Here is a 25,773-nt window from a genome sequence, read left to right as displayed (position 1 = left end):
ACACAAGGCCATAAATCAAACTAGCCCAATGTACATCTCTTCTCTTAGCTCAAAATATTTCCTAACCTGACCTCTTTGCTTCTTTGCAAGATCTATGATTCTCATCCACACTTATTGTTCGCTCCCATTTAAGATTGCAGGACTTTCTTTGGCTTGCACTTTGTGGAATGCCCTCCCACGCACAATAAGTGTCTCTTCTAGTCTCCAGTCCTTCAAGTGTTCACTGAAAAGTTATCTCTTGAAGAAAGCTAATCATAATCCGGAACTGCCCACATAACCTTTATAAACTTTACTATCCAATTACATCCACAGTGTACAGTCCAAATATATACTCACTTATTTTCTATTTTTTTGCACTTTCCTATCCTCCTGACTCCAGGCCAACATTGCTGGCTGCCCATATCATACAGCCCACCAAGAACCGTTGCAATCTGGTGGACCATTGTGCCATAGGTGCAGATTTATGTTTTTGCTGGTGGGTGCTCATGCCAAAAATATAGTGGCTTCATGGGGAAGGGGTGTGGCCATAATAATTTATATTGCTGAGCACAGTTGTCTCTAATATTCCAATATTCAAATTATGGCAACAGAGTTCCACATATATAAATGCCCCCACAGTGCAGGTACTCCGCGGACAGAATACACTGTTTCCCAGGTGGCGGGTACGGCAATGTGGGTGCTGCAGCCCCAAATTAGCAAGTTAAAATGGCGGCCCAGCAGTGGGACTTGGGCCCGGGGGTGCTCATCAACTTCCGTGGGTGCTCAGGCCCTTGAGCACCCACAGAATCGGCATCTATGCATTGTGCAATGGATTATACCTATCCTTGTGTATCAATGCCTATTTCCCTATAGATTGTAAGCTTGCGAGCAGGGCCATCCTACCTCTATGACTGTCTGCAACTACACAGTTTATTTTATCACTTTTGTTTCCAATTGTAAAGCCCAACTGAATTTGGTGTGCTATATAAGAAACCATTAATTAATTATAACTGTAGCTAAGCAACGGTGGAAGTATTATTTGAGTTATAAGTATTTTTCATGTCTCCTTTTTTATTCAGACCTGTAGCCCATTTAAGGAATAATTTTACTTTTTTTCTGTATTTTAGGACCCTCATGCAGAAGAGTTTGAAGACAAAGAATGGACGTTTGTAATAGAAAATGTAAGTACTATGCTAACGATACACATCCATTAGCTTTAATAAAAGACCAGTATACATAAAAATAATAATACTTTTATATAGTGCTCTTTTTCCAATAGAACTCAAGGTGCTTAACAGATAGAATGAATGTAATACAGTACAGGAACAATGAAGTACAGAAAAGCTTTTCATAAAATATACTTAAAGGAATTACAGAAATGCTTTAGTAAATAGGAAAATCTTGAGTCGGTTTTTGAAGGATTCTAGAGTGGGGATCTCGAACTGTGCGGGTTCACATTACAAACCTGCTTTCAACCCTTTTTTGTACACGTTTCTAAAATGGGTCTAAAGCCAGTTAAACCCCTATCACATTACATGTTGTAACTGGTAATGCCCCTTTCAGACCGCACTTTAAAAACGGTATATTGCCGTTTTTTTACCGTTTTAAAACGGTAATGTGTGCGGTCTGAAAGGTGCAGGACCACTTAACCGGTTAGAAAAAAACGTTTTTTCTAACCGGTTAAAATGCAGGGTCCTACTCGTTTCAGAACCGGTATTTTAGGCTCAAAATCGGTTCTGAAACGGTATTTAGGACCCAGCCAATGAGCTGGGTCCTAAATTCAGCACAGTGAATACTTAATGAGCGCTCATTAAGTATTCACAGCACTGGAGCCCCCCCCCGCGCGCGTGTCGACACCCCCCGCGCGTGTCGACGCGCCCCCCCCCCCCCCCGCGCGTGTCGGCGCCCCCCCTGTCGACTTACCCCGTGCCGGTACCTCCGTTGTGGATCCCGGCACTGCAGCTCAGTATGCTCGGAAAGCACTTATGAAAAAAGTGTCTTTCAGAAAATGGCTGCCCCCATACGAAAGACAGTTTTTTTAAACTGGGTTTCCTATGGGGCAGCCATTTTCTGGAAGACACTTTTTTCATAAGTGCTTTCAGAGCATACTGAGCTGCAGTGCCGGGATCCACAACGGAGGTACCGGCACGGGGTAAGTCGACACGGGGGGGGGGGTCGACACGCGCGGGGGGCGTCGACATGCGCGGGGGCGTTGACACGCGCGAGGGGGGGGGGGGAGCTGCACGGAGGGGAGGGCTGAAGGCTGCACTGGCTTTGACCCTGTATTCGGAAAGTTTCCAAAAACGGGTCTGCCAGTGTCAAAAAATCGGCACTTAAACGGTAATATACCGTTTAAGTGCTGCGGTGTGAAAGGGGTTTTATCTGGCAGACCCGTTTTTGGAAACGTTTCCAAATACAGGGTCAAAGCCAGAGATGCGGTCTGAAAGCAGCATCAATTACCATTTCAATACCGTTTTTGTACCATTCCCATTCAACCCTTTTCACCCATAGAAAACATTGGATGTCATTTTAAAGGGTGTGGATCATTTTATCAACCATACTTAGATCGACACCGTTGGGTCGACAGGGCTCTAGGTCGACACCGTTGGGTCGACAGGGCTCTAGGTCGACACATGCATTAGGTCGACATGGGTTAGGTCGTTAGGTCGACATGTTTTTTTTTTTACCCGAATGTCGACACAGTCAACATGGACACAGTTGTAAGTGATCCGCAGCCGCTCGCAATGCTTCGGGCACGGAGCCTCGCTGCGCTCGTCACACTATTTTATTCTCCCAGCATGCCCTAGTGGATGGTAGGGCAGGAAATACCGCCTGTCGGCTCAAAAGACAGTGAAAAAAAACATGTTGACCTAACGCATGTGTCGACCAAACGCATGTGTCGACCTAGACACCTGTCGACCTTCACCCATGTCGACCTAGAACCCTGTCGACCCAGACTCATGTCGACCTTCTGCCATGTTGACCTAGACTCATGTCGACCTTCTGCCATGTTGACCTAGACTCATGTCGACCTTCTGCCATGTTGACCTAGACTCATGTCGACCTTCTGCCATGTTGACCTAGACTCATGTCGACCTTCTGCCATGTTGACCTAGACTCATGTTGACCTTCTGCAATGTTGACCTAGACTCATGTTGACCTTCTGCAATGTTGACCTAGACACCTGTCGACCTTCCAGCATGTCGACCCAACAGTGTCGACCTAAGGACTGTTGACCAAATGATCCCAACACCTGCACAGTATGCACTGGGTTAAAAAAGTCTCCTCTCTGCTCTTTACTTCCTGCTTGTGCCTGGTGAGATCACAAGGGAGACAGCCTATCACCCACTGTGACCTGCTCATGACTTGTAAATACCATTTCAGAGCCATTCACACTACAAATGGATTGGCTCTGAAACGGGTAGGACACTGCTTTTAACCCATTTTGGATTACAGGTATTTTAAAAACAGTAAATTCTCTCTGGACCTTTCACATTACAGCTAGAAACGTTTTAAAGCCATTTAAAATTGTCAATTTACCGTGTTTTAGCTGTAATGTGAAAGGGGTATGAAAGGGGTATCATTGAGTTCCATAGAGTTGAAGCCGCAATAAAAAAAAGTTACATTTATACAGATGATTAAAAGTTGGGTACTTATGTAGTATCTGGGCGCCCGATTTTAAAATCGGGTCGGAAAAATCGCATCGAATCGCATGCGATATCGGATGCAATCCGATGCGATTTTCCATAGGATTCAATGTTAACATAGTCCTGTTCATTTCCCCACTATCCAAGTGGGCATAGAGTTGATTTTATAAATCGTGGCGAGCACAGCGAGCCGCCAAGCCCGAAGCATGGCGAGCGGCCGTGGATTACTGAAGAGGTTTTCCGCGTCCCCTCGCTTGGCTCGGTGGCTCGCTGCGCTCGCCACGCTATATAAAATCAACTCTCTGCCCACTTGGATAGTGGGGAAATGAACAGGACCTTGTTAACATTGAATACTATGCAAAATCGCATGCGATTTTGCCGAAAATTGAATCGCATCTGATTGTATGCCTAAAGGTGCCCATACACGTACCAATTACCCGGTACTTTTTGTGCTAAAATAGCATTGTTGTGCATGGGATGCGATGCTATTTTAGCACAAAAAGTACCGGGTAATTGGTACGTGTATGGGCACCTTTAAGGTAAGGCATACAATCACAAAATCGGGCGCCCAGATACTACATAAGTACCAAAAGTTGTAATACATTGTCACAAGTTGTAGAAAAGGTCCTGCCTGCATTTGCAATAAGCTATATACTGGGAGTTGTAAGGCGCAAAGCAAAGCTTGTGTTGCAATTATTTAATTTGTTTCATGGCACTGCAGCTGAGCCAGTACTTGTTATCTGATATAATAGCACCACCTAGTGGTGACTAAACAAAATGAAAAAAAAATTTTTTTACATTTGCGTGCACACACTTTATATTTCTAAATATTGGAGCCCTATAACCCCAGTCTCTTAATAAACATAAACTGGTGGTTCTGCAGTGATCTTGCAGTTTTACTTTTCTTTACATCTATGGATATATTTAATGATCGTTCCTGACTTTCCTGTGAATAATTGATGAACGCAGACTGTCCGTCCCCTTCCTATATGCATTAGTCTTGTCCCCGATGGCAGGATATCACTAGGTCTATTTTATGTAAAGTTTGTACATTATTCAGCGTGCAGGAAGTCGTAAAGATCAGGTAAAGAGGAGATCCTATAATGTTGCACCCACAGCATGTTCCATATTGTGTTCAGATAAGATCCATCATCATTATACTGACCGTTCTTCTACTGAACATTTTACCTGATTGCCACCTTATCGCTATGGCTAACACTGGATGAAGTTCTCGGAGACTTCCCCCTCTCCCAGTCGGTTCCTTTATGGGTTTGACCAGTATAGTGCAGACGACTGTTTTGGCTCAGTGTTTATCTGACAATAAAAAAAAAAAACACAGACCTTATACTGGTTGGTGCACTTTATCGGAACACTACTTTACCAGTAAACTCACATGAACACAGTTGCTGCAATTGGATAGACCGTGAATAGTGAGCAGTAACCGTGTAGACCGACTGGGCTGCATTGTATATCTCCATGGTTACCAGTGAAAATTGCTGGAAAGGGGTGAAAATTGCCATTGTCCTGGTGTTTAAACACCGGCAACTGCAGCCCATCTCACACCCATCATCCGGCCAATTTGCCCTCTGGTTTGTTTTAAAGTGCTTGCTGCCCTATGGGGTGGCGAATACTTTTGTTCGCAATCTTGCTGCCGTGAATTGTGGCAGGTGTCACATGAACTTATTATCTTTCCCCCACCCAGAGCTATGCCCCCTACTAATATCTCTATCACTGTTCTGTTAACAACACCATCATCTCTCCCGTTCCCCAACTCCGCTGCCTGGGTGTCACTCTTGACTCATCCCTCTCCTTTGCACCCCACATCCAAACCCTGGCCCATTCTTGCCGGTTCCAGTTACGCAACATTGCTCGCATCAGGCCCTTTCTCTCACAGAGTGCAACTAAACTGATCATGCACTCATTGGTCATCTCATGGCTCGACTACTGCAATGTTCTCCTCACCGGCCTCGCTCAATCCCAACTGGCTCCTCTCCAATCTGTCCTCAATGCTGCAGCCAGGCTTATCTTCCTCTCCCGCCGCTCTAATTCTGCCACTCCCCTTCAACAAAATCTGCACTGGCTCCCATTCCCCTACAGAATCCTCTTCAAACACCTCACACTCACATACAGGGCCATCTCTAATTCCATTGCTCCATATATCTCTAACCTCATTCTTCATTCATACACCCTCCCGCCCTCTACGGTCGGCTGACGACTGTCGTCTCTCCTCCACCCTGATCACTGCTTCCCATGCTAGAGTACAGGACTTTACCCGTGCTGCACCCCTTCAGTGGAATGCACTCCCTCGCTCCATTAGACTCTCCCCGACCTTGCAAAGCTTCAAACAGGCACTGAAAACTCACCTATTTATCAAAGCATACCCTTCCACTGCATAAACCAGATGGTTCTCCAACCCCTTGCCTGTTTACAGCCGGCTATCTAACCACCACCCCCTCGCTTGCACCTCTTGTAATCTGTCTGTCTCCCTACTAGATTGTAAGCTCCTCCGAGCAGGGCCCTCTTCCCTCCTGTTGTCAAAGCCCACTTCTCTTCACATGTCACTCACAGCTCTCCTATACTCAAACACTCAGTGATCATCTTCATCTGCATACTCATCTCCATCATTGGCCTCAAGCCTCTAGTTGTAGTTGATTGAGTCCTCACTACTTATATATAAGCTGTAATGTGTATTGATCTGTGGCGCTCTTTATTTGTACTGTATTTTTGTTATTTATTCAATGTTATGCCAAGCTTTGTCTCCCTGTACTGTTCCTTTGTACGGCGCTGCGAAACACTTGTGGCGCCTTATAAATAAAATTATAATAATAATTCGACCAGACAAGATCATTGCTGGCAATTTAATCCCCCCATTGTCTCAAACGTGTGAGTTCAGTGTACTCCATTGGCCTCTGTGGTCACATGATCTCAATCCAATACAGCACCTTTGGTATGTTGTGGAACAGGAGATTCACTACGTTATTGTGCAGCCAACAAATCTGGGTAATGCTATTGTGTGTATGTCAGATTGTCTAAGAAATGTTTAACACTCCTTGTCATAAAGAAGTCATTCTATTCCAAGTAGTGTAGCACATGCCTAGCAGCGCCGGTCCACGGACCTTGCTCCGCTGCAAACTTATATGGTGAAGAGTGAAAAAGCCCCCAAAAATGAAGGTAAAAGACATCGTCTGTGACCCATCCAGGTCCCGTATTGGTATTTCTTTATTGGGTTTCCTACAGAATTGCTAAATCTACAATACCCTGCAATCTTGCAATTTTAGGCTCAGATAGTGCATCTGCAGTACCCTTTGTATCTGTCACTGGTTTTCCATATTTTTCAGTGAGTTACTAGCAGCTTTAGGCTTTGTTATATTAAGCTACTTTACAATAGGAGTAGTAGGAACAACAATTAAACTTTCAGTCCTACTTACATGCTGCAAATTATTATGGTGACTTTGCAAACACTGCCATCTAGTGGATCTGTTTAAGAATGCAAAGATATGACAAAAAAGTTTTGTTTTCAATAGTAATGCTATTTTAAATTTAGGGTGAAATCCACAGAGAAGCAGCAATTACCAAAATATGCTGCTGTGTAAATTTAGTGTATGCGTTGTGCGAAATTCGATGGAATTATTTCAACAAACAAATTAAATCAAGTAAAATTACTAAACCGAATTTAAAAAGTATGATCAGAAACACACTTTTTTTTGCAATGGTGGTGACCATTTTATTGTATTTTAACGAGTGCTAGATACACCACAGCAGACAGCGACACCCCAGGCAGGGAAGAGGAACTGCATGGGTTTTCAAAGATAGCGGATACTAGAATGAACTCTACAGATGTTCACAGGAGGATCCCCTGAAATTACTCGTAGTGTATACCATTGAGTTTGTTTCCTAGAGTCATGTATTCTTTGTCTCCGTGATAAGGGTAAGGTAGAAATATATCTCTCCCATACACTGAAGAATTTTGTTAAGTGTCTCTCCCTCTCCAGCAGGCATTCCACCCAATCTATGGTGAAGACATGGAGCAATTTTTCTCGGAAGAGTTGTAATGTTGGGGGTGTCACGCCAATCCACGCCTGTAATATTCCCTTCCTAGCCGCTGCGCTCATTATTAAAAGCAATCTTTTACAGCCTCTTTCTTCACGTTGCCCCTCTGGAATCATACCAGATATTGCCCAAGAGTCCCCAAATGGAATATAATTTACCAGATGCTCTAGTGCTGGGGTAGCCAACCCTAGTCCTCGAGAGCTAACAACAGTGCATGTTTTGCAGGTCTCCTCACAGAATCACAAGTGAGCTAATTAGCTCCATCTGTGTATCTTTTAAAATGTGTCAGTGATTAATGAGTGCAGCTGTGCAGCAGCTAGGTTGTCTGGAAAATGTGAACTGTTGGTAGCTCTCGAGGGCTAGGGTTGGCTACCACTGCTCTAGTGCATATTTTCTGACCTGAAGCCAAAAGGTTTTTATCAAAGGGCAGCCAAAGAAATAATGGTAAAGGTCAGCAACCTCCGTGTTACATCGAGGACAAGAGGCTGAGCTGATCATTCCTGCTAAAAATTGTCTTTGAGGGAAAAAATATGCCTGTGTGATATATGTTAAGAAACATTTCTTGATATTGGATTGCAGGCATTAATTTTCTAGACAAATAAAGGGAACAAATTATCTTGTTGCATTATGTGGGCATAACCTTAACCCAGGAACCCATTCACGTTTGTAATTCCTCATGTTTAAGGATTGGTTTTAGAAATAAATAATGAATAGAGATGGCCCTTTTCTCCAGAGGAGTGGATGAAAGCACATTGTCCAGGACATTATACCAATCTGCATCAGAGAAATCTCTGAGGACTGAAGTGGCGTAATGTGTAGCCTGCATGTATGCAAAAGGGTAGCGACCAAATGTTGGGAATTTTTGAGTTGCTTGTTCATATGTTAATGGTGATTTAGAGTCTAGATCAGGGCTGGGCAACACCGGCCCTCCAGATGTTAGTGAACTACACATCCCAGGATGCTTTGCATTAGTTTTGCTATGTGGCCATGCTGAAACTGATGCAAGGCATGCTGGGATGTGTAGTTCATCAACATCTGGAGGGCCGGTGTTGCCCAGCCCTGGTCTAGATCCTTGAATGAGAATATTTTTATATTTAAATTGGGTATCTTGCATTTATGTTGTACAACACATCAAACACATGAAATACAAATGTATTTTATTTGTGCATAAAACAAGGTTTCAAAACATGAAACAAAGTTTGTGTATAATCTCCGACACTGAATTTATATGCCAAGCAATCATTTTCTTGCATATATTTTGTGCCGGTTACATATCATGTCCCCCAGTAGTGCCCGATACAGATCATGTCCCCCAGGTAGTGCCCGATACAGATCATGTCCTCCAGGTAGTGGCAGATACAGATCGTGTCCCTCAGTAGTGGCCGATACAGATTGTGTCCCTCAGTAGTGGCCGATACAGATTGTGTTCCCCAGTTAGTGGCCGATACAGATCGTGTCCCACAGTTAGTGCCTGATACAGATTATGTCCCTCAGTAGTGACCGATACAGATCATGTCCCCCAGGTAGTGCCCGATACAGATCATGTCCCCCAGGTAGTGCCCGATACAGATCATGTCCCCCAGGTAGTGCCCGATACAGATCGTGTCCCCCAGTAGTGGCCGATACAGATCGTGTCCCCCAGTAGTGGCCGATACAGATTGTGTTCCCCAGGTAGTGCCCGTTACAGATTGTGTCCCCCAGGTAGTGCCCGATACAGATTGTGTCCCCCAGTAGTTGCCGATACAGATTGTGTTCCCCAGGTAGTGCCCGATACAGATTGTGTTCCCCAGGTAGTGCCCGATACAGATACTGTCCCCCAGGTAGTGCCCGATACAGATCGTGTCCCCCAGGTAGTGCCCGATACAGATCGTGTCCCCCAGGTAGTGCCCGATACAGATCGTGTCCCCCAGGTAGTGCCCGATACAGATCGTGTCCCCCAGGTAGTGCCCGATACAGATCGTGTCCCCCAGGTAGTGCCCGATACAGATCGTGTCCCCCAGGTAGTGCCCGATACAGATCGTGTCCCCCAGGTAGTGCCCGATACAGATCGTGTCCCCCAGGTAGTGCCCGATACAGATCGTGTCCCCCAGGTAGTGCCCGATACAGATCGTGTCCCCCAGGTAGTGCCCGATACAGATCGTGTCCCCCAGGTAGTGCCCGATACAGATCGTGTCCCCCAGGTAGTGCCCGATACAGATCGTGTCCCCCAGGTAGTGCCCGATACAGATCGTGTCCCCCAGGTAGTGCCCGATACAGATCGTGTCCCCCAGGTAGTGCCCGATACAGATTGTGTTCCCCAGTTAGTGGCCGGTTACATATCATGTCCCCCAGTTAGTGCCCGATACAAATCATGTCCCCCAGGTAGTGCCCGATACAAATCGTGTCCCTCAGTAGTGGCCGATACAGATTGTGTTCCCCAGTTAGTGGCCGATACAGATTGTGTCCCTCAGTAGTGGCCGATACAGATCATGTCCCTCAGTAGTGGCCGATACAGATCATGTCCCCCAGGTAGTGCCCGATACAGATTATGTCCCTCAGTAGTGGCCGATACAGATTGTGTTCCCCAGTTAGTGGCCGATACAGATCGTGTCCCACAGTTAGTGCCTGATACCGATAGTGTCCCCCAGTTAGTGCCCGATACAGATTGTGTCCCCCCAGGTAGTGCCCGATACAGATCGTGTCCCCCCAGTTAGTGCCCGATACAGATCGTGTCCCCCCAGTTAGTGCCCGATACAGATTGTGTCCCCCCAGTTAGTGCCCGATACAGATCGTGTCCCCCCCGTTAGTGCCCGATACAGATCGTGTCCCCCCCGTTAGTGCCCGATACAGATCGTGTCCCCCAGTTAGTGCCCGATACAGATCGTGTCCCCCAGCATATGTATGCTTCTGATGAAAATTCCATAACAGGAATTGAAACGTTAAGCCTACTACGTGTAGTGTCGTTATTTTTACTACCTGAGAGTGCCGCCACCACCCCAAGACTTCTATATATATATATATATATATATATATATATATATATATATATATATATATATATATATATATATATATATATATATATATAGTAGATGGGTTCTGGCACTCGCTAATAGAAGGTAGCTTTGTCCGTTGCCTTCCGTCAATGAAGGAGCAGGGTGCCCCGTCAATAGCAGCAGACGATACGGCGGCACTCGGGCAATAAAGACACTCAGAAACAATGCATAGATGCCAACGTTTCAATGAGGTTTACTGATGAAAATGAGTAAACCTCATTGAAACATTGGCATCTATGCATTGTTTCTGAGTGTCTTTATTGCCCGAGTGCCGCCGTATCGTCTGCTGCTATATATATATATATATATATATAGTGTAGAAATAGGATCGCACTCCATCCAGCAATCAAACAACTCCCGGGGTGTCATCCAGAACAAAGTCCTCATGTACAAGAAAAAAAGGACGCACTCTCCAGAATATATAAATGCAATAAAAAGCTGTGTATTTCAAATGATACTTGTCAAGAGAAAAAAATTGTTACTCAACGTTTCCGTCCTCTGGGGGACCTTCGTCAGGAGATAGGCATCAATAACAACAATCCAACACAGGGCACAGCTATGACCACACAGCAGGTTCCTACAGCAAGGAAGCCACTGAGGGTCTAGTGCTATTTATACCATACATGAGAGCAGGAAAGGCGCCAAAGCACTCAAAGTGCTGCACTTCCGCGTGTCAGCTTGGCACGCACATGACGTCACTACCAGTGGTATAATGGAGGCCAAGGTCGGCGTGTAATGTATATGTCTACAAGATACATTATTATGTGGCATCAATGAACTTAGTCAGCGCGCTCACCTGGCCGCCCGCATCCGTGTGCGTGTGTAATAGGGACTAGTAGCAGGACGGCATTAGCGCCGGGACCGGAAGCGGAAGTGTCCGCTCATAACAAGGTACCCGGCCGTCTGTAACTGAGGTTGTGCGGGAACTTATCCTCGCATAACAGGTTCCACTTGGGGCCTCCTGCTGGTCAAGATGAAAATAGCAGCAGAAAAGGCATATAGATAACTGCTGCTGGAAGCTAATGGCAAAATAAATCCGCTCTCATCCATGGCATATAAAGCACCTGTGACCAATAATATTTATTTATCATATATTAAACAACAGCTATTCCTAAAGTGATACATAGTGTGTGAATTTGATCAAAATATAAATAAATCCACAATAAGTAGACTAGAAAAAAGCTAAAGAAAACCTAGTAGTGTGTCAGAGTTTCACAGCCACAGCCACCACTCAAAAAATGAAAAATGTATATATAAAAAAATGAAAAAAATATATATATAACAAGTGAACAATCCAGAGGTACTTGATAACAATCCATAATTGGGCGATGTTATTAATTCATAGAGATGTAATTGTGTACGGTACCAAGTTACCGTAGAAAGACATTGAGCGGATTGTGCTCATTTAGTCCAAATGGTGTCACCGTATTGAGCTGATGAATCCATTTAGCTTCCAATTTTTTGAGACTCAGTGCTCTGTCACCACCCCTGGGGGGGGGTGGGATCCAATCAATAATGCGACATCTGATGGAGGCAACCTGATGTTTATATGTTGCACAATGTTGTGCTATTGGCTTGTCAGAGCTTCCCTTAGTGAGGGCCTTATTGATAGCACTTCTGTGATTGGCCATCCTCTCTCTGAAGGTACATGTGGTAAGTCCCACATAAGTAAGCCCACACGGACAATGTAGCAAATAGATTATATAGTCCATCAGACAATGTAATTTATACTTTATTTTAATGGGACGCCCGCTGTGTGGATGTGGAAAGCTTGTGCCTGGTATCATTGCGTTACACGTTGTGCAACCCGCACACTTAAAACACCCCGGTTTCTGAGTGAGTAACCACGTCATATCTGTAGACTTTGGTTCTGCTCTATATTTCAAGAGCTGCTTGAGGTTCTTGCCCCTCCTGTAGGCAATTGTTGGAGCGACAGGTATCACCTTGCGTAGCAGGGGGTCAGATGCAACCACGGGCCAGTGTTTGCGAATTGCTCCGGATATAGCTCTCGATTTCTCGTCAAACTGTGTCACATATATGTTGGATGGACCAGCTTTAGGCGTGCTATTGATGATTTTCAACCTGGCCTTAGCTAGACAGTCTTCCAGGAGTTGTTTTTTATAGCCTCTCTCCAAAAAACGGGTGCTCATCTCTTGTATTTGTGTCTCCGCCCGTTCAGGGTCGGAATTAATGCGAAGAACTCGCATATATTGTGAAATTGGCAAGCTGTCCTTCAACCCAGGAGGGTGATTGCTGGTAGCAAATAATACTGAGTTCCTGTCTGTGCTCTTCCGGTACAATGTACTGCCCAACCGGTTATCTGTTTTAAAAATAGTGACGTCCAAAAAGTTAATAGACTGAAGGTCAATTTGACCTGTGAATCTAACTGTGGTGGATAGGCTGTTCAACTCTACTAACATCTCATCAAATTCCTGTGTGGTTCCACTCCATAGTAAAAAGATATCATCGATGAAACGCTTAAAGTACCTAATATGTTTACCATATATAGGTACAATGTGTGCTTGTTCATATGCATGCATAAATGTATTTGCATACGAGGGAGCTACATTGGAGCCCATTGCGGTCCCTGTCCGCTGAATATAATATTGTCCATCAACCATGAAATGATTGTGTGACAAAATGAGTTCCAATAGTTCAATGATGAACTCAATGGGGGGATCGCAATGGGCTCCAGATGTTAAAAGTTCACGTACTGCCTTGCAACCCTCATCGTGCGGTATAACAGTATAGAGGGCACACACATCCAGTGTGGCCAACTGTACACTACCATCCACATCAGAGATCTGACCAAGCTTCTGCAGAAAATCACCTGTATCTCGAATATAGGTGGGTATCAACGGCATTAATTTTTGTAAAAACCCATCAATAAACACAGCCAAAGGCTGCAACAAAGACCCTCTCCCCGAGATGATGGGACGTCCAGGGGGATTATCGAGGGTCTTGTGCACCTTCGGCAGGGTGTACATAGTTGGACAAATAGGGAAGTCAACTGTAAGGTATTTGGCCAACCCTTCTGTAATCCACTGATGTTGTAGGGCTCTTAAAATGGTAACATCAATTCGTCTTTTAATGCGTGGTATGGGATTAGTGAGGCAATGTTCATAGGTAATATGATCTGCTAATTGCCTCTGGATCTCTTGATCATAGGCTGACTTATTCTGCAGAACAATTGAACCCCCTTTGTCTGCTGAGGAAATAATCAACTCAGGGTTGGCTCTCAGTGTAGTTATGGCTTGTCGTTGGGCCGTCGTAAGATTGCTAAAGTGTTTCTCATGTACAGAGGAACAAACATCATTGTGTACTAGCCTCTGATACGTGCGTATGGTTGCATTGGTCGAGGGGGGGTCAAACAGGCTTGGTTTTGTTAGGGATTTGGTGGCACTTTGGTCACTGTTGTTGGTTTTATCAGCAAAAAATTCTCTCAATCGCATTTTGCGGCCAAATTTATAATGATCAACTTCAAAATCGAAGCTGTTGTGACGTGTGGAGGGCACAAAGCTCAGTCCCAATGACAGGAGTGAGGTTTCCCCCGGGGTGAGAGTATGGTCCGATAAATTAAAAATTAAGTTTGACCCTTCCTGCCTTTTTGTCTTGTGTCTGCCCCTCCTCGGATGGGGCCTAAACCTCTTCCTCGGCCGCGTCCAGTAGGTGGAATCGTGGCCTGAGCTAAAAAACCACCTGATGTGTTCTGAGTGCAGGAGTCTGAATCGGATTGGGATGATCCTGACTCAAAATTCCGTCCTGGTCTATTACGAAAAAATCTTGGATTGCGTGGTACTCTCCTGCCTCTAGAATCCCCAGTAAGCCAACGATACACCTGATGATTGGTATAGTCGTTTGTAACTGTTTGTAATTTATTGCGTTTGAAAGCAATTAGTTCATCACGAAAGGTGTCTATCTGGGTGCTTAGTTTTTCACACCAATTTTCACTTTTATCAGTGCGTAAGACTGAGATGCTGGTTTTATCAAATTTAGTGATCTCTTCCCTAATCTTGACAAGTTTATTGATGGGTTTTTACAAAAATTAATGCCGTTGATACCCACCTATATTCGAGATACAGGTGATTTTCTGCAGAAGCTTGGTCAGATCTCTGATGTGGATGGTAGTGTACAGTTGGCCACACTGGATGTGTGTGCCCTCTATACTGTTATACCGCACGATGAGGGTTGCAAGGCAGTACGTGAACTTTTAACATCTGGAGCCCATTGCGATCCCCCCATTGAGTTCATCATTGAACTATTGGAACTCATTTTGTCACACAATCATTTCATGGTTGATGGACAATATTATATTCAGCGGACAGGGACCGCAATGGGCTCCAATGTAGCTCCCTCGTATGCAAATACATTTATGCATGCATATGAACAAGCACACATTGTACCTATATATGGTAAACATATTAGGTACTTTAAGCGTTTCATCGATGATATCTTTTTACTATGGAGTGGAACCACACAGGAATTTGATGAGATGTTAGTAGAGTTGAACAGCCTATCCACCACAGTTAGATTCACAGGTCAAATTGACCTTCAGTCTATTAACTTTTTGGACGTCACTATTTTTAAAACAGATAACCGGTTGGGCAGTACATTGTACCGGAAGAGCACAGACAGGAACTCAGTATTATTTGCTACCAGCAATCACCCTCCTGGGTTGAAGGACAGCTTGCCAATTTCACAATATATGCGAGTTCTTCGCATTAATTCCGACCCTGAACGGGCGGAGACACAAATACAAGAGATGAGCACCCGTTTTTTGGAGAGAGGCTATAAAAAACAACTCCTGGAAGACTGTCTAGCTAAGGCCAGGTTGAAAATCATCAATAGCACGCCTAAAGCTGGTCCATCCAACATATATGTGACACAGTTTGACGAGAAATCGAGAGCTATATCCGGAGCAATTCGCAAACACTGGCCCGTGGTTGCATCTGACCCCCTGCTACGCAAGGTGATACCTGTCGCTCCAACAATTGCCTACAGGAGGGGCAAGAACCTCAAGCAGCTCTTGAAATATAGAGCAGAACCAAAGTCTACAGATATGACGTGGTTACTCACTCAGAAACCGGGGTGTTTTAAGTGTGCGGGTTGCACAACGTGTAACGCAATGATACCAGGCACAAGCTTTCCACATCCACACAGCGGGCGTCCCATTAAAATAAAGTATAAATTACATTGTCTGATGGACTATATAATCTATTTGCTACATTGTCCGTGTGGGCTTACTTATGTGGGACTTACCACATGTACCTTCAGAGAGAGGATGGCCAATCACAGAAGTGCTATCAATAAGGCCCTCACTAAGGGAAGCTCTGACAAGCCAATAGCACAACATTGTGCAACATATAAACATCAGGTTGCCTCCATCAGATGTCGCATTATTGATTGGATCCCACCCCCCCCCAGGGGTGGTGACAGAGCACTGAGTCTCAAAAAATTGGAAGCTAAATGGATTCATCAGCTCAATACGGTGACACCATTTGGACTAAATGAGCACAATCCGCTCAATGTCTTTCTACGGTAACTTGGTACCGTACACAATTACATCTCTATGAATTAATAACATCGCCCAATTATGGATTGTTATCAAGTACCTCTGGATTGTTCACTTGTTATATATATATTTTTTTCATTTTTTTTTATATATACATTTTTCATTTTTTGAGTGGTGGCTGTGGCTGTGAAACTCTGACACACTACTAGGTTTTCTTTAGCTTTTTTCTAGTCTACTTATTGTGGATTTATTTATATTTTGATCAAATTCACACACTATGTATCACTTTAGGAATAGCTGTTGTTTAATATATGATAAATAAATATTATTGGTCACAGGTGCTTTATATGCCATGGATGAGAGCGGATTTATTTTGCCATTAGCTTCCAGCAGCAGTTATCTATATGCCTTTTCTGCTGCTATTTTCATCTTGACCAGCAGGAGGCCCCAAGTGGAACCTGTTATGCGAGGATAAGTTCCCGCACAACCTCAGTTACAGACGGCCGGGTACCTTGTTATGAGCGGACACTTCCGCTTCCGGTCCCGGCGCTAATGCCGTCCTGCTACTAGTCCCTATTACACACGCACACGGATGCGGGCGGCCAGGTGAGCGCGCTGACTAAGTTCATTGATGCCACATAATAATGTATCTTGTAGACATATACATTACACGCCGACCTTGGCCTCCATTATACCACTGGTAGTGACGTCATGTGCGTGCCAAGCTGACACGCGGAAGTGCAGCACTTTGAGTGCTTTGGCGCCTTTCCTGCTCTCATGTATGGTATAAATAGCACTAGACCCTCAGTGGCTTCCTTGCTGTAGGAACCTGCTGTGTGGTCATAGCTGTGCCCTGTGTTGGATTGTTGTTATTGATGCCTATCTCCTGACGAAGGTCCCCCAGAGGACGGAAACGTTGAGTAACAATTTTTTTCTCTTGACAAGTATCATTTGAAATACACAGCTTTTTATTGCATTTATATATTCTGGAGAGTGCGTCCTTTTTTTCTTGTATATATATATATATATATATATATATATATATATATATATATATATATATATATATATATATATATATATATATATATATATATATATATATATATATAGACCAAAAAGACACACTCTCCAGACTGTTTGATGCAAAATAAAAAGCTGTGTATTTGTATTCACATAAACATTAAATGTAAAAAGAAGGGTACTCAACGTTAGCGTTTCAGTCCATATAGGACCTTCCTCAGGAGTTAGACAACAAGGGCATCCATTTGGGGTGAAGCACAGCGTGGACCACACAGCAGGCTGTAGGAACCTGCTGTGTGGTCCACGCTGTGCTTCACCCCAAATGGATGCCCTTGTTGTCTAACTCCTGAGGAAGGTCCTATATGGACTGAAACGCTAACGTTGAGTACCCTTCTTTTTACATTTGATGTTTATGTGAATACAAATACACAGCTTTTTATTTTGCATCAAACAGTCTGGAGAGTGTGTCTTTTTGGTCTTTATATACATGGACTTTGTTTCTTGCAAGGAAAGTTCTGGACGTCACCCCAGCGGTTGAATATTTTTTGTATGGAGTGCGATCTTATTGCATATATATATATATATATATATATATATATATATATATATATATATATATATATATATATATATGGCCTGATTCTGGTTTGTTTGCAAAAGCAAACTCCTTTAATGGACAAAACCATGTGCACTGCAGTTGGGGCTGATGTAACATGTGCAGATAGTGTTAGATTTGGGTGAGTTATTTTGTTTCTGTGCAGGGTAAATACTGGCTGCTTTATTTTTACACTGCAATATAGATATCCGTTTGAACATACCTCACCCAAATGTAACGCTCTCTCTCTCTCTCTCTCTCTGCACATGTTACATCCACCCCACCTGCAGTGCACATGGTTTTGTTCATTAAAGAAGAAATTTGCTTTTGCAAACCAACCAGAATCAGGCCCCTTGCGTATAGCACTGCTTCCCAAACATTCCTGAATCAAGCACCCTATACTATCATCATTTATTCACAGCAACCCTACGCCAATGCTTCTTATTTAGAAATACAGAAAACAATATTATATTGAGTATCATGATGAATCTTCCATAGTTTCAATACTGTGGTGATAGACAGGGCAGCATTTCTATGTGTTTTTTGTGCTTGGCAGCCACCTAGTCTGTGGACCACTGGTGTACAGTACGCTGCACTTAACTCTTGTGATCATTTCATGGTGTATATCAGGAATGTGGGCCCAGTAAAATATATTCCAGAAAGTCGGTACCATTGAAAAAGAATGATTCAATTCCAGAAAGTATAATAAGAAATGTAGAGTGGTGATTTCAATTCTGGATCTCTGCAATACATGTCCACACTGCTACAGTAGGTACATCTCCTATAGTTGTCTAGAACATGATTTCAGAACGTTTATATTCTAATGTATATTGCAGAGAATCCAGTTTAAGAATAAATAAATAACTTTTTTAAGCATAAAATGTTTATACTTTTTTTATGCCCAACAATGAATGAACTTATTTTGCCCATAATGGCAAATAAAGAGGGGTATTCAATGTTGTCGATCCACGGCGAAATAGTGGTCATTTTAGATGCATAGATGGAATTGGCATTCCATTTAATGTTTTTAAACAATCCAAAAATCAGGAAATACATGAAGCTACGTCATTGGAAATGCTTGCAAATTCAAAAATTCTGTGGCGGTTTCTGCGAAAGCAGATCCGGCTGCTTGAAGAGCAGAGTCTGCAGCCACAAATCCTGTCCGTTTCCCTGGTGATAACGGCTGGGATTTAATTCTCAAATCCCAAATTTCTGAAAATCGTAAATAACAGGAAACATTGAATACGCCACAAAATATGATTACAATTATTTGGGTTACTTAGGTATTCATTTTTAAATTTTATAATGATAGAATCTTTGGTTCGGACTCATGTATACACTAGATATTTTTTTCTTAAGGTCTGTGTACCTCCGAGTACAGATGTTGAAAACCAAGAGTGTTTAAAAGTGAAAGTGGGACAGAGGCCACCCATCCCCACATAGCCACATAGACCTTCGCTTGCAGTAGAGCAGTGGTCTCCAACCTGTAGCTCGCGAGCTACCAGTAGCTCACGGTCATAGTTTGGGTAGCTTGCTAGCTGCAGTACTACTGTTAGCTGGGATGAAGTGCCTGATATCAGGACCTGATGCCGGGGGCCACAAGGCAGGAAGCGAGAACCCGGATGCCACCAGCATCTGCAGAGGGATCCAGTGTCATTGTCCCATAGCAGACCGGAGGCTGCTCAGGGGACCCCCGAAGATGGACACCACCGAGAACCACCGTTGGTAGACAGTAGGACAGTTGACACTCCCACAGAGATAAGTGGGAAGGTAGTTGGGAGTCACTGCGAGATGGAGAGGGGATCCGTTGGAAGTTGGCCAGACAGGTACGGGGACCACATTAGAAATTAGCAGATTTTTCGAAAAACATTTATAGTTAAATTCGTGTATTTACAGGAAGTGCACTTCCGATACCTGCACAGAGCATACACATCCCCGGCTCAAAGGAAACACTGGGTTCAGGAAGAATCAGGAATATCAGAAATGTCATTACCACTCTGCCTCATTCCAACATTGTATTTGGGATTGCCGCAAAATCAAGCGCTACTGGAATAAGATCAGCCTATGCATCAATAACCTCCTGGGAGTTCACTATGCTCCAGACATAATGACCTACAGAATACAGCTCACTCTGCCATCCCTCTCCTAATTAAAATCCTAACCTTTGCCAAGAAACTCATTTTAATACATTGGACTTCCAAACTTCCACCAACTCTTAAAGAACTTACACAGAAGCTTTTGCATCTCCTTCTCCTAGAAAGATGCTCTATTATGGACTCTCGTAATGAAAACATTGCATTACGATTCTACAACATCTGGAAACCATTCATCTCCTCTCTTCCTATAGCAACCCGTAATGAAATTTAAAAACTGTTCATAAAAACCTCCTGGTCCCTTACAAAGGTTCAGTAGCCCCTTCAAGCCTTTATATGTACCTGTACTCCTTCCTTTATCAACATGGACTCCTTAAAACATCTTCATTGCTACCTATGATTTGGTTGTAGAGACAACGCTGTTTTCTTAACTGTATGTATTTTATCTGAAGAGGTCATAATACCCTTCATCATAATATTCAAGAGTGGATCTAAACCTTGCGCTGATTATTCCAGCAGCGGGTCTCCTACAAAGAGTCAACGCCCAACCCAGATTGACATAGACAGACAGAAAGGTGTAAGGTGACCCGCACTTTAATTACTAATTATCTATTCTTAAGAATTCTTTGTAAGATTCTTCCCCGGACACCACATAGATCTGGAAGAATAATCCACTGTATTATGCCAGATGTAAGTTATTTTACAATCGAATTCTTTCAGGTGTTCACTTAGTGGTTTCTTTAAGATGATTTCAACGTGCAGCATAAACTCAACTTACTTTATGATTCTTACACACGTTCCCATGAAGGTATCTTTTCAGCAGTCAAACAGTACGGTAAAAGACAGGATTTATTCCAACACAATGACAGCGATAAAAGTCTTAAAAGTCCATACAGTAAAGACAAGGTGGGCGGGGTAGGCAGAGCGGCTTGGACAACTTCAGGTTAGCTTCCCAGATCCTACGTGCTGCAGACACGATGAGACCGGGGTAAAGTATACATATCTGTGTCCGTTAGTGGTCCGTGTGTTAACAAACGCCGGTGCCGGTCTCCTTCCTCCTTTCCTCTATACAGCGGTCCTATACATCAACGTGTTTCGGATAACTTCTGTATCCTTTTTCAAGATGTGCCGCTTGTTCACTTTCAGGTTTGCCTGTCTTAATCCTGTATTTTACCGTACCGCTTGACTGCTGACTGGTGAAAAGATACTCATAAAGTAGGTTGAGTTTATGCTGCCGTTGAAATCATCTTGAAGCCATTACGTGAACACCTGAAAGAATTCGATTGTAAGTGAACTTCCATCTGGCATAATTCAGTGGATATTCTTCCAGATCTATGTGGCATCTGGGGAAGAATCTTACAAAGAATTCTTACAAATAGATAATTTGTAATTAAAGCGCGGGTCACCTTACACCTTTCTGTCTACCTTCATCATAAGTCTTAATTGCTAGTACTTCCTTTCTACTCCCTATCCCCCCCTCCCCGGTATTATCCTACCTCTCCTCCCTCTTGCCTTTTACACATAGACTAGTTACTTACTATCTCCCTTTCACCCCTATCATTCAGTTTGACTCCTTAATTTTATACCTCTACCACTCCCTTCCTTCTTATCCTTTTATTTTGAATAGCACAAGTAAGTCATATTGTTGCAGATTATTTTCCATTTATGATTCACAGTAGGCACTGTCTGACCATGCAAGGAATACCCGTATAATGGTAATACATACTTATAATTACTTGGTACACAATAATTGGTTGAGAAATATGTATACCTGTTTATGTCAATTATGTTTACTACACTACTTCTTGTGTCGTCAAGTGAAAACTCAATAAAAATAATAAAAAAACAAAACATTTTTAACACACCCCAAATAAGGTTGGCGACCACTGCAGTACAGTTTCTCTAGTTTAAAAAAGAAAAAAAATTGAGAATTAATGGAATAAAAGATTAATCTGGAACACGTTGTCACATTTTCTTTATTACCCAGTAAGGAGTATATTATCCCGATATTCACACAATAAACAGTAGCTCACTGTAATAGCAATCATTAATAACCAGGCAGCACGAGGAATGAGCACCTACAGTGTCATTGTAGACACATAATTATCTTACAGTATGTGCTGTATCTTATTTGGACCAAAGATCAATCTCCCATAGGAGTAAAAAGCTCAACAATGTGCAAATAATCATTAGATAGGAAATGTTATTCATAAATCAAGATAATTGCTAATCCTTACAAAAGTGAACTTGTGCGGCTAAACGTACAGCCCATGTAGACATGGGATCAAGTTTTACTTCCAAAACTGTTCCTGGTTTTCATCTTATCTAGCTTTTAAATAGGCTGCAACAGAGAATTCTGTAACTGACCCGTTTCTCCACGTGACAAAACAGTTTCATCAGATGAGAGTGTGATTAGTCGTTTCCTGATCATAACCAATCAGAATATTGGCTAGTGTTTCCATATTGAAAGACTTTGAAGATTAAAAAAAATTTAGATCAGCCGTGCAAAACAAAATTATCATTATGCAACACATGGAATTAAACCTAAATAATGAAAATTGCAACATTCAATGGTATTTTGTGGAAAAATAAAAAAAAAACATACTTTCTCAATAAACCTGTTTTTGACCGCTCTTAAAAATTATATTTAGAGATTATTTGTGGTTTAGTAAAATATGAGCAGGGTACTCTTTACTTAGAAGGGCGCCCATCTCGGCCATCTCGGGCATTGAATGCACTAAAAAATCAGGTGCGATGCGACAGACGAGATGCCCGAAATTTCCCATAGGGAACAATGTTAAATGTCTCAATTGACCCGATTTTCCTGTTCAATGCCTCAATTGACCCAATTTTTCCATAGGAAACAATGTTAAATGGGCCACAGAGGCCAAATAGGCACCCTGAAGTGAATAATGGCCACCCGAATTGTTAACGCCACCCCACGATCAACGTCAACCCGAAGCGTGGCGAGCGCAGCGAGCCCGTGAGGGGCGGCGGTACGCGTCCTACGACCTTTTCATACCCCCACTATCCACGTCGGCGTGGAGTTGAGAATAGAAAGTGTGGCGAGCGCACCGAGCCCGAAGCGTGGCGAGGGGACGCGGATACCTTCACAGGTATCCGCGTCCCCTCGCGGGCTTCACAGCTGTCCGCGTACCCTCGCGGGGCTCGCTGCGCTCGCCACGCTTCGGGCTCGGTGGCTCGCTGCGCTCGCCACACTTTCTATTCTCAACTCCACGCCGACGTGGATAGTGGGGGTATGAAAAGGTCGTAGGACGCGTACCGCCGCCCCTCGCGGGCTCGCTGCGCTCGCCACGCATCGGGTCGACGTTGATCGTGGGGTGGCGTTAACAATTCGGGTGGCCATTATACACTTCAGGGTGCCTATTTGGCCTCTGTGGCCCATTTAACATTGTTTCCTATGGAAAAATCGGGTCAATTGAGGCATTGAACAGGAAAATTGGGTCAATTGAGACATTTAACATTGTTCCCTATGGGAAATCTCGGGCATCTCGTCGGTTGATCGCACCCGATTTTTTAGTGCATTCAATGCCCGAGATTTTTTACTAACGATGCCCACGATCAAAATCGTGGGCGCCCTTCTAAGTAAAGAGTACCATGAGCAGTATAGGCTGTAGCTTGCTCGCCAATAAAATAGCTACACCAGTGGTTCCCAAACAGTGTGCCGTGGCACCCTGGCCTGCCTTGGATTGATGGTCCAGGATCAACTCAAATTGTTTATAATTAATATAATTAGCAAAACCAGTCTGATGGCTACCAATTAAAAATTGTATTATAAAATATGTAGACAAACAGAAATGAAACGTATTCCTCACCACATAAATAAAACTAAAGGTGACATATAAACACAATTTACTTAATTTAATATTTTACTTCTACATTTCTTAATTAAAATAAACAATTCTGAGTCTCAAGGTTGCTATGACTGAAAAAAGTCTGGGAACCACTGGGCTACACCCTTTCTCTTCTAACACATAGGAAGGGAGACACCTTGTTCCGCTGCTTCTTCTCATTTAAATTTTTTTGTTTTTTTTTCATGGTCAGGTTTGATTGGATTGGGTTGCAGACTTTGATTTGGCCAATCCAAACTGTCCATAAGTGTATTTGTTTATCTTGCTTAGGATCATTGGGGATGATGAAATAAAATATAAGGTAAGCTTAACCTATCAGTCCGATGGCCTGGCACACTTTCTCTGCTCTTTACTGGTGTAAGCTAGAGTCCATTCAATAACTCTGAAATGCCGGATCCTTTGGCTGCAGAATGGCCTCCAAACCGTGACATTCCTAATACAGATATTATTGGTTTTCTGTTTTATGTTTGATTGGATTGAGTTGCGAACTTTGATTTGGCCAATCCAAACTATCCATATGGTGTGTACACACGGTACTTTTTGCCTTCCGATGTTGACGATATAGTTAACATTGGATCGGAATCGGATGCAGATCGCAAGGGTTTTAACCCTTCAGATCCCGATCCAATTCCAAAGCGCACTCACGTATCGCAAGGCAGAAAGTCTTGTCTGCCTTGACTATATAGTGCAGATCTGCACTATATAGTCAGACTTGTATGCAAATCGGATGTGCCTTCAGATACTATCCACGATCCGATCTGATCGGATCGTGGATAGTATCTGAAGGCACATCTGACCGTGTGTACACACCAATACAGTATGTATATTTGTTTCTTGTGCTTAGAGTCATTGGGTATAACCTAGTAAGGTAAGCTTAACTTATCAGTCCAATGGCCCAATGATACTCTCTCTAGCATACACCAGTAGAGAGCAGATTAAACTCAATAACTGAATTGCAGGATCCTTCGCCTGCAGAATGACCTCCAAACCGTAGCATTCATAATACAGATATCGTTGGTTTTCTTTTTTATGTAGGCAGAGTCCGCCCCACCTAATTTTTCAATCATGGACACAAGGCGAGCTCTGGCGCCCAGTGAAAGCAGAACCCAGATGTTATGGATGCCAGGGAAGGCCCCATTCCATTTTGTACCGTAACTTCGGAAATAATGTTCCACGCACATTCCTAGATAACATTCTCTGGCATACTAGCTATTGCTCTATATATACTCTCGAAAACTTTAACTAATCATCCTAAAACTTTGCACACTACCTTATCATTTTAAGGAGCGATCTTTGTTTGAAGATGGGTTTATTCGGACGAGCCTTTAAGGGTGGTGTCATAAGGGTCCATGCTATTTCTGTTGTTTTCATGCATAGTGATATTTAGTTGGAAAGCTTATGACTTTCTGAATACAACAAGGGCCGCTGAAAACACCAGTAGGCCCTGGTAAAAAAGTGGGGTACTCTTTACCTAGAAGGGCGCCCATCGCGGGCATCGCATGTACCAAAAAATCGCATGCGATGCGACCGACGCGATGACCGCGATTTCCTATAGGGAACAATGTTAAATGGGTACTCTTTACTTAGTTGGGCGCCCGTCGCGGTCATCGCGGGTACATTTATGTCTGGCCGCGACGCGACCGACGCGATGCCCGCGATTTCCCATTGAAACCCATGTTAAACATGGAAATCGTGTCGGTCGCGTCGCGGCCGGCCATAAATGTACCCGCGATGCCCGCGACGCGATGCTCCCGATTTACCATAGGAATCAATGTTAAAAGGCGCGATGGACCCGATTTTACTGTTAAATGGCTCAATGGACCCGATTTGCCCATAGGAATCAATGTTAAATGGGCCACAGAGCCCATTAACCCTTAAATGTCCCCCCAAATTTTTAACGCCACCCCACCATCCACGCCAACCCGAAGCGTGGCGAGCGCAGCGAGCCCGCGAGGGGCGGCGGTACG

The 25,773-nt window shown here is 43.5% G+C and overlaps 1 protein-coding gene across 7 annotated transcripts in view; it reads left to right on the top strand.

Moving 5' to 3' along the window:
• The window catches only part of EHBP1 (EH domain binding protein 1), a 337,428-nt gene that overhangs the window by 74,611 nt on the left and 237,044 nt on the right, over positions 1 to 25,773 (top strand). For all 7 annotated transcript variants that reach the window (XM_083175799.1, XM_083175796.1, XM_083175797.1 and 4 more), the window contains exon 5: positions 1,107 to 1,160. In XM_083175799.1, coding sequence (XP_083031925.1) covers positions 1,107 to 1,160 — 54 coding nt within the window. The remainder of the gene's footprint in view (positions 1 to 1,106; positions 1,161 to 25,773) is intronic.

This window comes from Crinia signifera, chromosome 3, assembly GCF_055691185.1.
Source record: "Crinia signifera chromosome 3, ASM5569118v1, whole genome shotgun sequence".
Lineage (NCBI taxonomy): Eukaryota > Metazoa > Chordata > Amphibia > Anura > Myobatrachidae > Crinia > Crinia signifera.
The sequence above is the reverse complement of the archived record's forward strand: the minus strand, read 5'-3'. Positions and strand labels throughout refer to the sequence as shown.